General features: G+C 39.7%; 1 protein-coding gene across 1 annotated transcript in view; it reads left to right on the top strand.

The window, feature by feature from the left end:
- Positions 1 to 17,112, top strand: part of LOC131075086 (tRNA (guanine(9)-N1)-methyltransferase) — a 92,089-nt gene extending 74,977 nt beyond the window's left edge. The window contains exon 3 of the mRNA XM_058011901.2: positions 16,717 to 17,112. Coding sequence (XP_057867884.2) covers positions 16,717 to 16,947 — 231 coding nt within the window. The 3' untranslated portion in view covers positions 16,948 to 17,112. The remainder of the gene's footprint in view (positions 1 to 16,716) is intronic.
- Positions 17,113 to 17,326: the final 214 nt, after the last annotated feature.

Below are 17,326 nucleotides of genomic sequence, written 5' to 3'. Positions count from 1 at the left end.
ACAAGGTGCGATTACAACCACAACAATAGTTAATTGTTAGCGAAGAGGTATGGGTGTTAAAGAGTAATCTCGGTTAAGATAACATGAGCGGTGTAATCAGCAAGAGGCAACAAACATCCTTGAAGAGACATCACTTTGAGGAGACTTTACAGGGAAGACATGACTCTCCAATATTGATGGAGATATATATATATATATATATATATATATATATATATATATATGTGCTGCAGATCGGGTTACTCCAGGGAAAAAGGGGCAGAACTAATCTAAGAAGAGCAGTGAGAACGAATATATCCAGCTTGTAATTTAAACAAGCCTGAAATCCAATCAATATAGCAGAAATATTACTTATTGTGGTATACAGCATGGAGTAGATTTCTGTATGATTACTCATATATGTTTGATATGTGTGCCTATGGTATTATGATCTGATGCATGAATACTGTCATGTCCCACCGTAAGGAAGACAATGATGAGTGAAGAATGCTTGGGGGTCGGTTTAGAGAGGGCAGCAATACTAGGCACATACTCATACATGTTTACTAATCAGTGATGAGGGACGACTACACTTAGACAACAATTTCAATAAGATAAAACATCATTGGTCTATTAAGAAAAAGTCAATAGGAACACGTGCCTTTTGGAAGGGTTGTGATCTGGTTAAAGACATAGCTCTTTGCTCTATCTTGAGACATATATGAGTCAAAGCATCGAATCATCACATGGGAGAATCATCAATCATCGAACATCATCAGCAATAAAAAAACACATCTTCAGATTCCAGTATCATCAACAATCAACGAGATACGCCTTTAGAAAATATCAATATCAAACACCATCATTCATCATTGATCATTCTCAAATACTTCTGCAGAAATATAAGAATCAGCTTAACAAGATCAGAAAGCAATAAGCATTTCAATCACCAAATGACAGATCGTACTTCTAGCATAGCATTGAGCACCAGCAGTTGATATCAGATCAGTCCATCAATTAATAGCAGTTGAGGGATTGCAATCTAACATTCAACATCTTGATATAATTAATGCTCAGATCATTTTTGTCAATTCTTTAGGTGTATATGTTTGCATATTTATATATGAGATTTATGCTGAAGTGTATGCCTCTATGTTAGGGAATAGATATGGATACTGTTTGAAATCCAGCTTGCGAGAGAAGGGCCTAGGGTGTAAGATAAGGGTGGTGAGCAGTCTCGTAAGTAGGTCGTCCTAGAAGGACCATTGTGGCCTAGGACAAAGTAGGCACTTACAGAGTCAAGTAACCCCTTACAACCTCTGCCCAACTCTACAAGATGGCAATTGATTGTAGGGAGACGAGACATGGTTGGGGAAAGCAAGTACAAACCGCCGAGCAAGAGGGCTGTGGTAGACATCCACTCTTAGGCTTGGTGTAGAAATGGCTTCAGATGGAACCATCATGTCTCCTTCCCCCAATGTGTTTATACTCTATGAATATAATGTGGATTGACTAACCCTAATGATTAACTATATATATATGTATGTATATTGCATATGTCTTACATGTTGTGATTGCAGGATCCAAATTTAGGAACATATTAGGAAAGATTTATTCAGTAAGTTGTAACCCTAACCCTAATTTGTTGCAATTGTGATTTTAGGGAAAATTCTAGGGCAAACTAGGAAGGGGACATTACGATTTCGCATCATGATGCAATTTTGTACTCAAATTGTAAAAAAATTAATCAAATCTAATAGAAAACATTTCTCTATTCATTTATGGACTCATTAGCCACATTTTTTTGCAAAAAAAAGTGTTGGTAAAGAAATTTAAGCAATTTTTAAAGTTATCAAGTTTTTCTTGTCTCTCAAGTTTTGGGTCTGTTGAGCTTTTGCCAAGTCAGAGTCTATCAACTATGTTTTGTATGGTTGGGATGCAACCTACAAAGCTAAGTCTTAAAGATAATTTGTCAAGATCAACAATTACATCTGTTGCATTTTGGAGTTCTCCAAAAACTAACATTATGTTGGTATTTGGGAAACAATGGGAAAAGCTGATCTTTCACACCTAGTAGTTCATCCTAGTCATTGTTCATCTGGAGTTGATGCAAACCACTTTGAAGAAGCACACTTGTGCAACATGACAACCTCTTGCAATGATACAGAGATGGTTTTGATGAGTCCAAAGGAATTATTGTAGATTGCTCCAAGAATCAATTTTATTTCATGTTGGGACCAGTACTTCCAAAAAATTCCTCTCTATTACAGATCAGTTTTGGAGAATGATGAGTTTTGTAGGAAAATTCAGGACCTTATTAACTAGGGAAATATTTGATCAGGTTCTACACCATGTTGTAGTCTAATTTTCCCTGCATTCAAGATGGATGGCTCATGGCGTCTCACATTGAATTCCATGCAGCCAACAAGATCATTGTGACCAACATACACCATCTACCTTGGTTTGCTTATATTTTAGACATGATTTGAGGTCTACAACACTTTGCAAAGATTAATCTGAAATGTAGCCATCATTAAGTTCTAGTCAACATGGAAGACATTTGGAAGATTGTGTTCAAGACAAAGGAAGGTTGCTTCAGTGTTGGTAATGCTTTGCACTTGCAACCGTCATTTGACTTATGAATGAAATCTTGTGATCCTTCACCAAAATCTTCATCATTTTCTATTTAGATGATTAGATGGTATTCTTATTTACAGTAAGACATGGGAAGATCACATTGCATAAATTTAGAAGGTTCTTGACAAACTTTGCACCCACAAATTGCAAGTGAACATGGGCAAGTGAACCTTTGGTGTCACTTAGATTTAGTACTTGGGCTATATCATTGATAAGTTGCAAGCCAACATAGGCCATAATACATTTGGTGTTACTCAGATTTAGTACTTGGGCTATATCATTGATCATGAACAACTCATGTAGATTTGACATAGATCAAGATAATTCAAGATTGACCAACTCCTTGCAACCACATATAATTACAGATATTATCTCAGACCTGTAATTTCTATTAATGGTACATGGTCAGCATTTAATGGACATTTGTATGACATCAAGCATGTGAAAAACCCAAATTCAAACTCTGCTCTGTACCTTTCTATGCTTTGTGTAGGATTTTGCTAAGATCAAGGGCACAATGAAAAGCATAAAAGAGACAATAGAATGACAAGAACAAACTGTATTCTCATCAATATGCAAAATGATCAACTGGATTAACCAATACAATGAATATAGGCCTGCTTATATAGGCAAGGCCATATGGATGTATGAGCACACAAATATGACATGTGGCTCAATGAGAAACAAGGGTAGGTAAGAAATACTAAGGGTAGGTAGGAGAAATAATATAATATTCCACAAGAGGTGGATGACCCACCGAATGTGGAGTGTAAGAGCAAAATAAGACCACAAAAGGTGGAATTTCTCCTACAAGCTCTATCCCTATGTGCACACTTCCCTAAGTGTCTCAAATCCAAACTACGAAGAGATGCATTATCCTAAGTTAACTTAAGTAAGTGTAATAATATCCAAAATGAATATTTATTTACACCAACACCCCCCCTTAAGTGCAACTTAGGGGAATGAAGACTCAAGTCAACAATGCAAGATGGGTCTCGGCTACTAGGCCATGATAGGTACCCATGTACAATATGCAAATGCAAGCAAAACTATGCAATGCAATCTCTCACAAACGGAGAAAGGGAGAAAACCCAGTGGGAAAAAACTCCACCCCAAAGAGAGATGAATGTACAGAAGACTCTCAAAGAAGAAGGACAAAACCTCAAAGAGGAAAAAGTCCCCCCCATAAGAGAGGAAGGAGAAGTCAGCTGACCCCCCCTAATGACACATCCCGCACCCCCAAGAGAGCTCGCAACTGCTGGAACTTACTCTCGGTGAAAGGTTTGGTGAATATGTCAGCAACCTGCTCTGCTGTAGGACAATACTGCAAATCAATGACCTGCTCTTGGATGAGCTCTCGGATATAGTGCATATGAATCTCGATGTGTTTGGTCCGCTGGTGCTGGACCGGGTTCTTCGAGATTGCAATAGCACTCTAATTGTCGCAATGTAGAACTGTCGGCCGTGGAGTGGTGAATCCAAACTCTGTGAGAATCTGCTGGAGCCAAATGGTCTCAGTTGCTGCGTTAACAGCGCCTCGATACTCAGCCTCAGTCGAAGAGAGAGCAATAGCATGTTGCTTCTTGCTCTACCAACAAATGGGGCCCGAACCAAGGTCAAAACTGTAACCAGAAGTAGACTTACGATCATCAAGATCGCCAGCCCAATCGGAGTCTGTGTAACCAACCAAGCGAAGTCCAGTGCCTGTTGCATAGTGAATCCCATAGTGATGTGTACCCTGGATGTAATGAAGGATGCGTTTGGCGGCTTTCCAATGAAGCTCATGTGGTTCCTGCATGAAGCGGGAAACCATGCCAACTGCAAATGAAATATCAGGGCGTGTATGAGTCAAGTAGATGAGACTACCCACAAGCTGACGATACAAAGTGGCATCAACTGGTGGAGAAGAACACTGAGCCTCAAGCTTGACTCCTGAAAGAAAGGGAGTCGGGGCAGGCTTACAATCAGCCATATGAAAGCGTGCAAGTAGATCAAGAGCATACTTGGGCTGCGATAGTGTAATCCCGGAAGGTGACTGTGAAATCTCTATCCCGAGAAAGTAGTGCAAAAGACCCAAGTCAGTCATAGCAAATCTGTCATGCAAAGCAGATTTGACCCTGCTAATGATGGATGAAGTACTCCCTGTAATGATCAAGTCATCAACATAGAGCACAAGTATCAAGTGAGAGTCATTCTGTCGCAAAATGTAGACATTCAGATCGGAATGACACCTGGTGAACCCTGCGGAGAGAAGAAAGGAATCCATCTTGGCGTACCAAGCCCTGGGGGCCTGCTTAAGGCCATAGAGAGATTTCCTTAGTCTGCAAACCAAGGAAGTATCTTGGATGAAACCCTGTGGCTGCTCCATATAAATCTCCTCATCAAGATCACCATGAAGAAAAGCACTCTTCACATCCATCTGATGGACAGCCCAACCATGAGCTGCAGCAATAGCAAGTGTCAAATGAATGGAGTTCATCTTGGCTACGGGTGCAAAGGTCTCAGTATAGTCAACACCTGCAACTTGCGAGAAACCTTTCGCAACAAGCCGAGCCTTATACTTATCCACACTTCCATCCGCTGCAAACTTGGTCTGATAGATCCACTTACATCGAACCATCTTTCTCCCCTTAGGGAGATGGACTAAATCCCATGTGTTGTTCCTCATCAAGGAACTATACTCTTCCTCCATAGCTTGGTCCCACTCAAGAACCCCCGATGCTTCCCTAAATGTCTGTGGATCAGAAGCGGTAGCAATGAATGCATGTGGAAGATCCTGATGTTGTGATCGAGTTCTCCGTGTATCTGAAGGATCCCCAACAAGAGAACCCGCGGACTCAAGTGTCTGTCGAGCCCAACGAGGTCTAGGTGGAGGTGGAGAACGAGGCTCCTCAACTGCAAGTGGACCCTGCGGAGGTGTAACCCTGCGAGTCGGAGTTGAGGGAGTCTCATCATCTGAATCACTAACATCACTATCCACAATGGAGGAAGGTGGAGGAGGTAGAGAGGCTAAGCTAGGAGAGCTTTCCTCAAAGTGAACACTCCTCTCAATGAATACCTCATGTGTCTCTGGATCCATCAATCTGTATGCCTTAACACCCTCAGGATATCCAACAAATATGCAAGGTCGACTTTGTGGTTCCAGTGCCTTGCGTTTCTGCGGAGGTATGCGAGCCCATGCTGGACACCCAAAGACTCTGAAATGTCTCACAATCGGTTTCCTACCAGCCCAAGCTTCAAAAGGAGTAACACCTTGCAAAGCTTTGTGAGGAACCCGATTCTGGATGTGTGTGGCACAACTGATAGCCTTTGCCCAAAAGGCGGGATCAAGAGAACGTGCATGTATCATACAGCTAGCCATTTCTTTGAGAGTTCTATTCTTGCGTTCTGCAACCCCGTTCTGTTGTGGAGTGTATGCTACAGAATGCTGAAGATCAATCCCCTCAAATGTACAAAAATCCTCAAGTCTTTTGTTCACATATTCCCTTCCATCATCTGTGCGAAGAATCTTGACCACTTTCTCTGATTGCTTCTCCACACGAGTCTTGAAGTCCTCAAAATCTGTCAAATACTTCACTCTTATGAATGAGAAAGTAGACCCAAGTGAAGCGGGAGTAGTCATCAATGAAGGTAAGAACATAGCGGGCCTTACTAAATGAAGGTGCTGGAAATGGACCTGCTACATCGCTGTGAACAAGTTGAAGAACTTCCAAATCTCTCCAAATTTTCCCTTTGTCAAACTTCTCTTCGGGATGCTTGCCCAGGGAACAACCTGAACATACACCCTTTGAAAAACTAATTCGAGGTAGACTTGTGACCATGTCTTTAGTGCTTAATTGCTGAAGATAGCGGTAGTTGAGGTGACCAAACCGCTCATGCCATAGCTTACTTTCTGAATTTGAATGAGTAAGCAAGGCCCTAGAAGGTGAACTTGGCACAAAGTGGGAGAATGAATAAAGCCTTGAGTTGTCATTGACTTGTCCCATTGCTACCAAGGCATCATCATCAAGTTCCTTTACCACAACTGAATCTGGTGTAAACTTAACCTTTTTCCCATTCCCATAGTGAGTGATTTGGTAGATGGAGAGAAGGTTGGTAGACAAGTTAGGAACATAGGGAACATTTGATGTTCCATCATCCATGTCAACTGAACCTTTCCCTTCAACCTCTACTTGTGTGTCATCACCTATGTAAATGTGAGGTACCTTAGATGGCTCCAATGAAGAAAACTGCTCCTTTGTAGAACCCATGTGATATGAGGCACCCGAGTCAAGTATCCATTGCTGTGAAGAACCTGTTGTAGCCACAAATGCTTGCCCTTTTCCCTTAGCCTGTGAGGAAGAGGAAGGAGATGAATCCTTCTTTGTGTAGGCGGATGGCAAGTTGATGTTGTTTTTCTTGAGAAGATTGGTTAACTCATCAACTTGCTTTGCGTGGCATCGATGCTCATCATGACCATACTTCTTGCAATATGCACAAGTTGGTTTATCCTTCTTAGGTGGTGTCCCCTTCTTGGAAGAGGATGAAAAATCGCCTTGTGATGGAGAGGATGATTGTCCTTTTTCCTGGTGTGGTTTAGACTTAGAGTGCTTCTTCTTCTTGTTGGAATCTTTGCCTTGACTTCCTTGATTCCCTTGATTAGCCACCAAAGCCTTGGACTTTGAAGACTTGAGAAACCCCATGTTCAACAACTTAGATTGTTCCAATATTAACATTTCTGTGAAAGCATCAAATGAAGGCATAACATAAGAACTCCCCACTGTCAAACGATGAGTTTGGAAGCTAGACACAAATGCTGCATATTTTGGTGCAAGCTTATCCAACAAGTTGAAGATCAACTGAGCATCCTTTTTGTCAATTCCACAATCCTTAAGCTTTGCTCTTAGCTCATTTGCTTTGGTGACATAATCTTGGATTGTATCAAAACTCTTGGGATCCAAGTTGGTGAGCTCATTGTCAATCTGATAGCCTCTGATTTCATCAACTTGTCCATACAATTTCTGAAACATATCCCAAGCCTCTTTGATTGTTTTACACTTCTCAATGTGAAAAATGAGGTCATGTGATACATACTTGCGTAAGGTTCCAAGAGCCATGCAATTCTTTGTGAGCCATTCTAATTGAGCAATTGGATCAGCCTTAGGATCAGGTGGTGCTGTTATTGTTCCATCTATGTAGTGTGTGAGACCCTTTTCCATTAATTTACTCCATCAAAGAACCCCCCCCAAATGTGATGATTTGGCACTTTATAAGTAGTGCGTATACAATGGGCCACTTGCAAAAAATGGCAAAGTGGACTTCTGATTACAATTTTACAACTGCCTTAATAAGGCCAAAAGAGTCTCAAACTGATAATGCAAGAGATCTAACTAAGATCCAAGCAATTTACAAGTACCTAATAGGCCAAATAAGACCAACATCTGAAAGTACAATTTTCACTCAAAATCTCTGAAATCTGATCATAGATTATGAAAGTAGACGAAAAAATATGCACTTTAAAAAAAAACGGCACCTGAAAAGGAGGTCATATGAGTTCAAACGAGGCCTTTGAAGTTGTAGAATTGAGGATTGGACAGGTACAGTTGAGAGAATCCGAAAATTCCGAAAAACCTGTGCACCAAAATCAGAAAATAACCACACCACTGCGAAGATCACGAAATTTTAGCCCATTTAAAAAAAAATTGCACCAAAAAAGGAGCAGAAATGAGCAAGATATGGCCTTTCAAAGTTGGACTGCAAAACTGAAAAGCCCAATGGAGAGGGGTCAAAATTTTTTCAAAAAATGCTGATGTGGCGCTGACGTCAGCAATTCACTGTGTTAAATTTGATGGCCATATGACCGTCGCAAAAACTTCGCCTCCCTGCTGACTGGGCGTTCGTACTATACGGACTGTTGACTGGGCAGGTCTGCTGACAGAGCGTACGGATCTGACGTGGCTGACAGAATGTATGGTTTTACCTGCGGGCCAGTGGCCGCCTGCCACGTGGCGGACGCGGGTCCTCCTGGTTTAGTGACTACCGGCGGAAGGAGGCGCTGTCGGAGAGGAGGAAGCGATCGTCGAAGGAGGAAGCGGTTGCCGGAGGAACCTGCTCGGGTGGCGGCGACGGGGACGGTGGAAACCGCGAGGACGGGGCGAGACGGCCGGCGGCGGCGACGGGCTCCGGAGGGTACACGGTCGGAGCGGGAGGTACATTGCAGCGGCGGCGGGAGGACGGAACGGCCGGCGGCACCTGCGACACGCAGGTACGACAGAGTACGGGGGGTCCGCGGACCCCCAATAATGCGATCCAAAAAAAACTTTTTTTTATTTTTTATTTTTGATCGCAAAATAGGTCGACTTTATAGTCGAAATTTATGGAAACAGCCTCCCGGATTCAACGGTGATGTCTAAATCGCTGTATGACGCCCCCAAGAAATGAAGATCCCCAAATCCGAAAATAGAAGCCTTCCACGATGTCTCCAAAAACCGATCAATGAAGCCCCAATAGCTCTGATACCATGTAGGATTTTGCCAAGATCAATGGCACAATGAAAAGCATAAAAGAGACAATAGAATGACAAGAACAAACTGTATTCTCATCAATATGCAAAATGATCAACTGGATTAACCAATACAATGAATATAGGCCTGCTTATATAGGCAAGGCCATATGGATGTATGAGCACACAAATATGACATGTGGCTCAATGAGAAACAAGGGTAGGTAAGAAATACTAAGGGTAGGTAGGAGAAATAATATAATATTCCACAAGAGGTGGATGACCCACCGAATGTGGAGTGTAAGAGCAAAATAAGACCACAAAAGGTGGAATTTCTCCTACAAACTCTATCCCTATGTGCACACTTCCCTAAGTGTCTCAAATCCAAACTACGAAGAGATGCATTATCCTAAGTTAACTTAAGTAAGTGTAATAATATCCAAAATGAATATTTATTTACACCAACACTTTGCTTTATGTCATTTGAAATTGAGATCAATGCATCCAATTTCTCACATTATGCTGTACTGACTTGGCATGGACATCTTGTTGCAAACCGTTCAGAAACATTTGGTGATCCTGTGTGAATGTACACTACCAATGAGGTGCTCTCCACAAAGTTTAAAGTTTTGAAGCAGTGGTGACACCATCTCTTAGATAAGGAGATAACCATTCATTTTGTTTACAAGCTACTTCATTTTGTTTATACACAAAGTAAGCTGAAGAATGCGAGGCACATTATATGGATGACATACTTGCAACCATAGTTGGCAGACTCGAAATATTTTGACTCAGCAACTTAAAAAATTGCTTAAATTTCCTTAGAAACACATTTTTTTACAAAATTCAATAACGAGATGTATTCAATGAGTCCAAAGATGAGTGCAAAAGTGCTTTTTGTTAGAATTGATTGATTAGATACAATAGATAGTTGACATAATGAAATAGTAAACACAACACTTCACATCTTCCTCTTCTCTAATCTAGTGAAAACTTGGGGAGAGGTTGAGGTTCTAATCCTTGGAGTTTGTTGTGGCTCCATGCTTGGCATACAAGGCTGTGGCTCCTTGCTTGACATAGAAGGCTGTGGCTCAACCTCTATGCTGGTAGTAGATGGCAATGGCTCCTCAGCTTCATCAATGTCATCCAATCCTATATCTCTTGCTGCACCCACTTCCTCCAACACTTGCCTCTCAAAATAAAGAATCTCATCTTCAATAAACAAGGACGTTGCTCATCCCACCCTATCCAATTGCTATAAGGATCAATCTCATCTAAATCAATGTGATCCTTTGAGTTGTTCTCTACCTTTCTTAAGTGCAGCCGAATGCTGTATTGCACAAAGACAAGGTCATTGAGGCATTTTTGAGCTAATTTGTTCCTCTTCTTTGTGTGGATGGTCTCAAACAAGCTCCAATTGTGCTCACAACTGGATGCACCACAAAGTTGGCACAAAACGCGGAGGGAAAATCTTTGGAGAATCGGCACCACAAAGTTGGCACAAAACGCAAAGGGAAAATCTTTGGAGAATCGGACCCCAATCTATCCACCAAGAATCTACAAAATAAAACATTGAAGAATTAGAAAGAAAAGTCAAAACATACTTTATCAAACAATCAATATTTGTAAATTTGAAATTTGTAACTTGTAAGATGCATGTGATATAAAGACTCCAAATTTTATGCGTGGTGTCTAAGTGATTCTTCTTTGAGTAGGTAGCTCTGAAGAAAAGAGCCTATCCCTTCTGTCTTGTAAGTGTGCAATTCTTGGACAATGAGGTCTCTTACCTCAACTTGGGGTGTCATCCTCAAAATGCATTTCGTGAGGCCTTCCATATCCTCTCCCATTAGAAAAAATGGGAGTTGATGAAGTACCCTACTACATGGATGGGTTGGTGGAGTTGATTGTTCCAACTCCAATTAATGATCTCCCAAATGGGATCAAATCTGAGGCTATCCCCCTTGTAATGACTTTGGATGGACTCTTTGACCCTATCCATGGCCTCATAAATATATACCCCATTGGGTTTTGATTCCCTTCTAACAAATGGAGAACTCTAACAAAGGGCTCCAACACCTACAATCTACAAATACAAAAACATAAAAGTTACAAATTTATAATGAAAGACTTAAATTAAAAAATAAAATATACAGTTTAATTTTAAATTTAAAGTTTATGGTTACCTTCACGATCTCTATAGATCTTTATGCAAAGAGGTTGTCAAAGACTGTGCTTGTAAGTTTGTAAACCTCTTTCATTTAGGCTTTTTTGAATAAGATGAGTCTAGCCATGCTTTAATCCGGCTTTTTGAATAAGATGAGTCTAGCCATGCTTGACTCACAAACATTTGTTTCAAAGAAGTTAACAAACCAATAATGCTTTGAAATGTTATGAAAATTGTTGCAATCCTTGTGACACCCGATCTTACCAACTTTTTCCCTTGGGTGTGATACTCTCATCAAATTAAGGACCCAAGGGTGATTGCAGGTAAATTTATTATGTTTCTTGCATCATTTACAAGTGATCTGACCCAATCAAGTTTGCTTATGTCCTGCAAAAGAAGGTCAAGGCAACATGCTACACAAGGTGTCCAAAAAAATGTCTTATGTTTGTCTTGGAGCAATCTCTTAGCCACCACATATGCTGCTGCATTATAAATTATAGTTTGTACCACATTCTCTATGCCCACCTCCATGACAACTTCCTCCAACATTAGATACAATGTTTATGCGTTTTTGACTTTGTTAGAGGCCACAATCAATTTAAAAAAAAATCATCTCACCATTCGAAGCTATCAAAAAATTGATAATGGTGTGGTTTTTCCCTTCCATCCACCCATCTGAAAGAATAGTGCAGCCATATTTTTTCCATTGCTTTTTTTTTGTTCTTCCACTATTAGCCTTGTGCTTTTGTTTGCATTCAGGAGCAGCCTCTAAGTACAAAATTTTAATTTTTAAACACAAAAAATTGCCCAAATTCAACATAAATTATTATAAATTAATGAACATAAGTTTAAACTTTATACTACAATTCAAAATAAATTACTATGTTTAAATTATGAAAGATCCCCACTCAAATTTGACCCAAAATTTTCAGATTTGATTGCTTGACATTTTGTCAAACACTTGACATGAAGAGTGTTTCAGTTCTGATTTTCTGAGTGTATGAATATTTTCTGATGTTTGTTGAAAGTTCCTCAATGCCAATATGTAAACAAATGCACAAAATGATAATCAAGTGACTGCATAAGCACGAATCAAGTATACCACACCCAAATTTGCCTTTAATTGATATAAACCAGGTCTGATTACAACTTATGACAGGTCTGATATGAAAGTTTCAGACTGTGACAGCAGTTACAGATTTAATCCAAATTAAAGATCTGGGTTCACAGACCATGCTCACATACCCGGAATGCTTCCTCTTCGTTGTAGATGATGTTGAGACTTATTTGGAGATGGTATGAGCTTCTAGACTGAGACAGACAGGTCTGATATTAGACTGATATGAATTTCCAGGTCTGATCTGAGTTCTGGGTCAGCATCAAATGACTGTGATAGGTCTGATCCGCAATTTCCAGCCACCTGGGTAAATTCTACTGACAAGTAAGGCCTCTCCGTGGGTCTCATCTGAGATATCAGACTTAATTTCTCTGGTCTAAGGTCTGATTTGGCTCCAAACACTAGCACCCAGCTGAAGGAATTGATGCAAATGACTCAAGGATGGTACGGCAAGCTTGGTGTGCTGATAGTGATGGATATATGCACCTAAGACAACCCCGATCTGCACTCTGATCCTTAAATCTGCCCTTCAAGATGACTGATCCACTGATTCCCATTCAATGATGAATTCTGAAATGAATTCACCCTCCAAGAATTGTTGGGTTTTCGTCCAACCTTCACTTTCCAAGGGAGTTTCCGTTCCCAAGGCTTGATCTCTGCTGCAATTCGTGCTCCAGAGCTCTGATTTGCAATTTGCTGTTGAAAGAAATGAATCGTGAATGAGCAAAATGGCTGCCTCCATCATTTTTAATATTTTTTAAACATGCCTCAAACCCTAATTCGAATTTGGGGTTAGAGTTGTACTTTTGGCATCATAAAACATGTTAAAATGTTTCTTTTTATTAAAAAATAACTTCCCTTAAGTGGTTTGACCCATTGAGGGTCTAATTCCTCATTAAAAGTGGTCATATTATTAAGTTATAACCTTTAAGTTATAACTTCTAAATGCGTCAAGGAGCCACTTTATTATAATATATAGTGATTATATTATTTCACTTTATTATTATTTATTTAATCCAACTTAGGAAATATTTAAATATTTCATAATTTATTCATAAAATGTTCAAATGAGCTCAAAATTGAAAACTGCTTGTAGCCACATGACTGTGAAGGATGCCTGAACCTCATAGGCCAACTGGTAGTTCTCTCCTAAAATCAAGGGATGCTCCTAAAATGTAGGAGATTGACCCTATCAACCTGAAACTGAACCCCAAAGGTCCCCCCCAGCGGTGTGCACCTCTGAAAGGTCTGTCAGTGAATTGGGAGTTCCTCCTAAAAAATAGGAGATGCATTCAAAGTCTCCAAAATGTTCCCAGAGGTCTCTGGATGCCCCTTAGACCACTCCCAGTCAATCCCTTAAAAATAGGGATCCCTCCTAAATTATAGGAAGCTGTTGCAAATTACTTGAAAGGCTCATGCATGACTCTCTAGGTCCCTGAGTTGGTTCCCTCCACGCTTTGCTGGCCTACGGGAACCAGATAATAGACCAACCCTACTAGAAATGCTATCACTAAGGAAGGGCAAAAATTGGGGACATGACAAATTAGCATAAATTAACTAACCTCCCACTCAAGTCTTGACGAGAAGGTGCCTTGTAACCTTTTCCAGCAAATGTCAATGCAGTTAACAAATTTTCCCAATAAGGGCTACTCGCCACATTGAAAGGAATGTTGTTGAAGTACCAAAAATCAGCACATGCCATATCTGCAAGTTCATGCACCTCCTTGTTCCACCATGTAGCTTCCAATGATAATTGTGCTCCAGGCATATTTTTGGGCTCAAAAAACTATGGTGTGCGTGTAGGTGTGAATGCTAGCACTCTACTTGAAGTAGATGAAGTGGAGGTTGATTTGGTTCGGATGCATGGACAATGAAGAGAGCCCACCGTGCCTTAACATGTTGTATCTTCATCTGATTCTGGTTGCACTTGAGGACCATGACTACTAACTATGGGTTCTGCTATGGTTGCCCTAATGCAAATAATTCCTGTGTATCAATCCTTGATAGGCATATTTCCAAGTAGGGTTTCTAGCAGTAGTGGGAGGGTTGGATGAAGAGTTTCCTGTGAGAGGATAGGCAGGGTTTCTGAAGATAAACTTTGGCTTCTTCTGCTTAGTTTCTCTTAGAGCTCCATCAAGTATCTTCTTTTCCCTAGTGACTTGGTTTTGAGGGATGGCCGATGACACTTTGGTACTTGGGGCAGCACAAACAGCTAAAACAAATGATGTCTCCTCAAGGAAAATGAGGAGATTGAATATCTCATGTTTCTGTGAATGATCTATTTCTAGTGTGTTGGGGCCTGGCCTTTACTTGTGTAGGATTCTATGCTCCTTGTTTGTTGTGTTACCAAACCACCAATAACCCTATTTTTCACTTAAGATTTCCCCATCTGTATAGGTTTGGAGAAGCTCTGGGTTAATATTGGAGATTGCATCCCAGAAAGTTGTATATACATATCCTGGCCCAATCATTGAATGAGGTCTGCTCTTCTTCTGAGGCATCATTGGGGCAATCGCTCAATTTTTTGAGAATTCTTAATCTCTCGACATGTCACCAAAATTATGGACATTCCCATCTTTTTTGAAACTCTCAACTCATTATAAACAGGATATTAATCTTATTGGCTGGCCATTTTCTTTCATTTTTAAGACAACTTGGGAATCTTGGTGGTATCATATCGTCAAAGCATTTCTGGCTGCTTTCTTGTAGAAATTGCACCATATGTTTGGCTTAAATGTAGCGAGAATTTGATTGAGAACCTATTCAGGTGTTGATTGTCTGGCTGTGGCCAATGCTTGCAATTTATTTAAGACATCTTCCCATGTATTTTATTAGCTATATGTTTTACCTTGGACATTGGATCATGTTTGATAGCTTGATAAGGATACATAGCTTTCCTTTGATTGAAGAGACCATGTGGGTTGTAAACCTATTCAAAATATCGTTTAAAAACCAAATAATGCAGCATTTTGTCTGGGATCTTTAGATTTTTTTCAAAAGCTAAGCTACCATTATCAAAGTAAAAGAAAAGGAAATGAGACTTGTTTCCTTGATTAGTGAATTACCTTGCATCATCTTCAGCCATTGTTTGATGTATTCCAATATAAGTATCTGACAAGTAACATACTTAGGTGACATGTAATGTCGAAGAAGACCTTCATAAAATCAGATTGTGGTATAATTTTCCAACAGATGCCGATCTGTAATTGTTGGATCTCTCAACAAGCTGAATTATTTTTGTAAAGCATTCAGTAATTTCATAAAGTCATGCAACAAACTTGTCCACGAAGACATTAATACCATTCATGGTGCAGTCTGGACTAATATATCATTCATCATTGTTTCCATTCAAAGGTGTGCCACTGAATATATGTTTCACGACTTTCCAAAAGGGAAGACTTTTCCATTCATGGGTGCACACCTGATAAGGGAATCACAACCCTTACCATCAAAAATTGCCTTCTCCTCCCTAAGGTTTCCATCCATTCTTTGACATGAGATGATTTTGGAAACGTTGAACTGATTTTGCAAGGATATTCAAGAAAAAGGCAAAAACCACGGGATGAACAAAACCAAGCTCTGAACATGGTTTTGCGTTTAATGAAAAGACCAAGTTTTGGCTCAAAACTTGACACATGACAATATTTTTGTAATGGGGACAACAGGCTTTGCACCAGAATTTTCAAAATCATGGGGATTCCTTGAGATCCCTTAGATGGTCTATGGATGCCGAGGTATTCCCTAGCTGTCTTGGAAACAACAGGGAGCTCCTAGCTGTCCCCTGCACTGCAAAGCAGTCCCAAAAATGTTTCCCACAATAAGTGGCAGTTGTGGGATAGCAGAGGGTTGTCTTATTGGCATTATGGGTCTGTCCTTGTCTTGGAAACTTCATGATTTGTTTGGGGTTGCAGGGTAAAGGGGAAGCACATCCCTGGAACAATGCTGAATTACATAAATCTTGTCTCAAGATTTTATTCTTTATGCTTTGAATTTGGTTTTATCTTGACTGAATATAACATGTATGATTCCATTGTGTGCCTTCAATTTGTTATATTGCCATGTAGGTAATATTTCAAATATAAAAATCACATGCTAAGCAATTACACGTAAAATCTTTTTTCTTAGATTTTAGGTGCTTTCTCCACTAATTTTGATTTTAAGCTTCATAAGTGAGGATACCTTATTTAATTAGAACGTAACCTCTTTCTGTAGCAGATGCCTTGAGACATGATTCAAGGGTTAATTTTATGTGTTCTAAGATTGTATTTGATTAGGAATTTAGTGTTGTTTTGCTCATTGTGCAATAGAATTGACTTTTTTTTTTTTTTTCATTTGCAGGTCCTAACTGTGAATCAGGTGTTTGAAATTCTCATCACGTATTTAGAGTTAAAAGATTGGAAGAAATCTCTAATGAAGGTTATACCACAGAGAAAAAGATCTGAAGTTGATTATAGTGACCCAAGTAATGAGGCAAAGAAGGTGACTGTTTCTAATGATAATAGCGGAGAGGAAACTTCTTGTACTTTTGAGTCTACTGAAAAGGAGGAGGAAGTGACACTTCAAACATAAACTTATTTATAGAGGCTATGTTTAAAACTTAATATTGCTTAATAATTCAGAGATAAAGCCCTTGAAGTTGTTTCTTCCTTTATTTATACTTGTCTGCATTATATGCTTGTCAAGAACACAAGCATTTTGATTATACGGATTGAAATGGAAGTGTGCATTGGTCTCTTTTGTCTCTATGCAGTATGCATGATATTCTATTTTTAGTGCACTTAAAATGGCTCTTCGAGGTGTGATATACTTCATAAGAAAAAGGTTTAACAATGAAATCCTTTTGCTTCTTTTCCGGTTATTTTGACATGGAATCACCTTTCTTCTCAAATCTCAAATATGCAATACATTGTTGCATATCCATATTACATGTCATTCCTCATCTTTTGAA

This window comes from Cryptomeria japonica, chromosome 3, assembly GCF_030272615.1.
Source record: "Cryptomeria japonica chromosome 3, Sugi_1.0, whole genome shotgun sequence".
Taxonomy (NCBI): Eukaryota; Viridiplantae; Streptophyta; class Pinopsida; order Cupressales; family Cupressaceae; genus Cryptomeria; species Cryptomeria japonica.
Note: the sequence above shows the minus strand (reverse complement) of the source record. Positions and strands in the feature narration are given on the sequence as shown.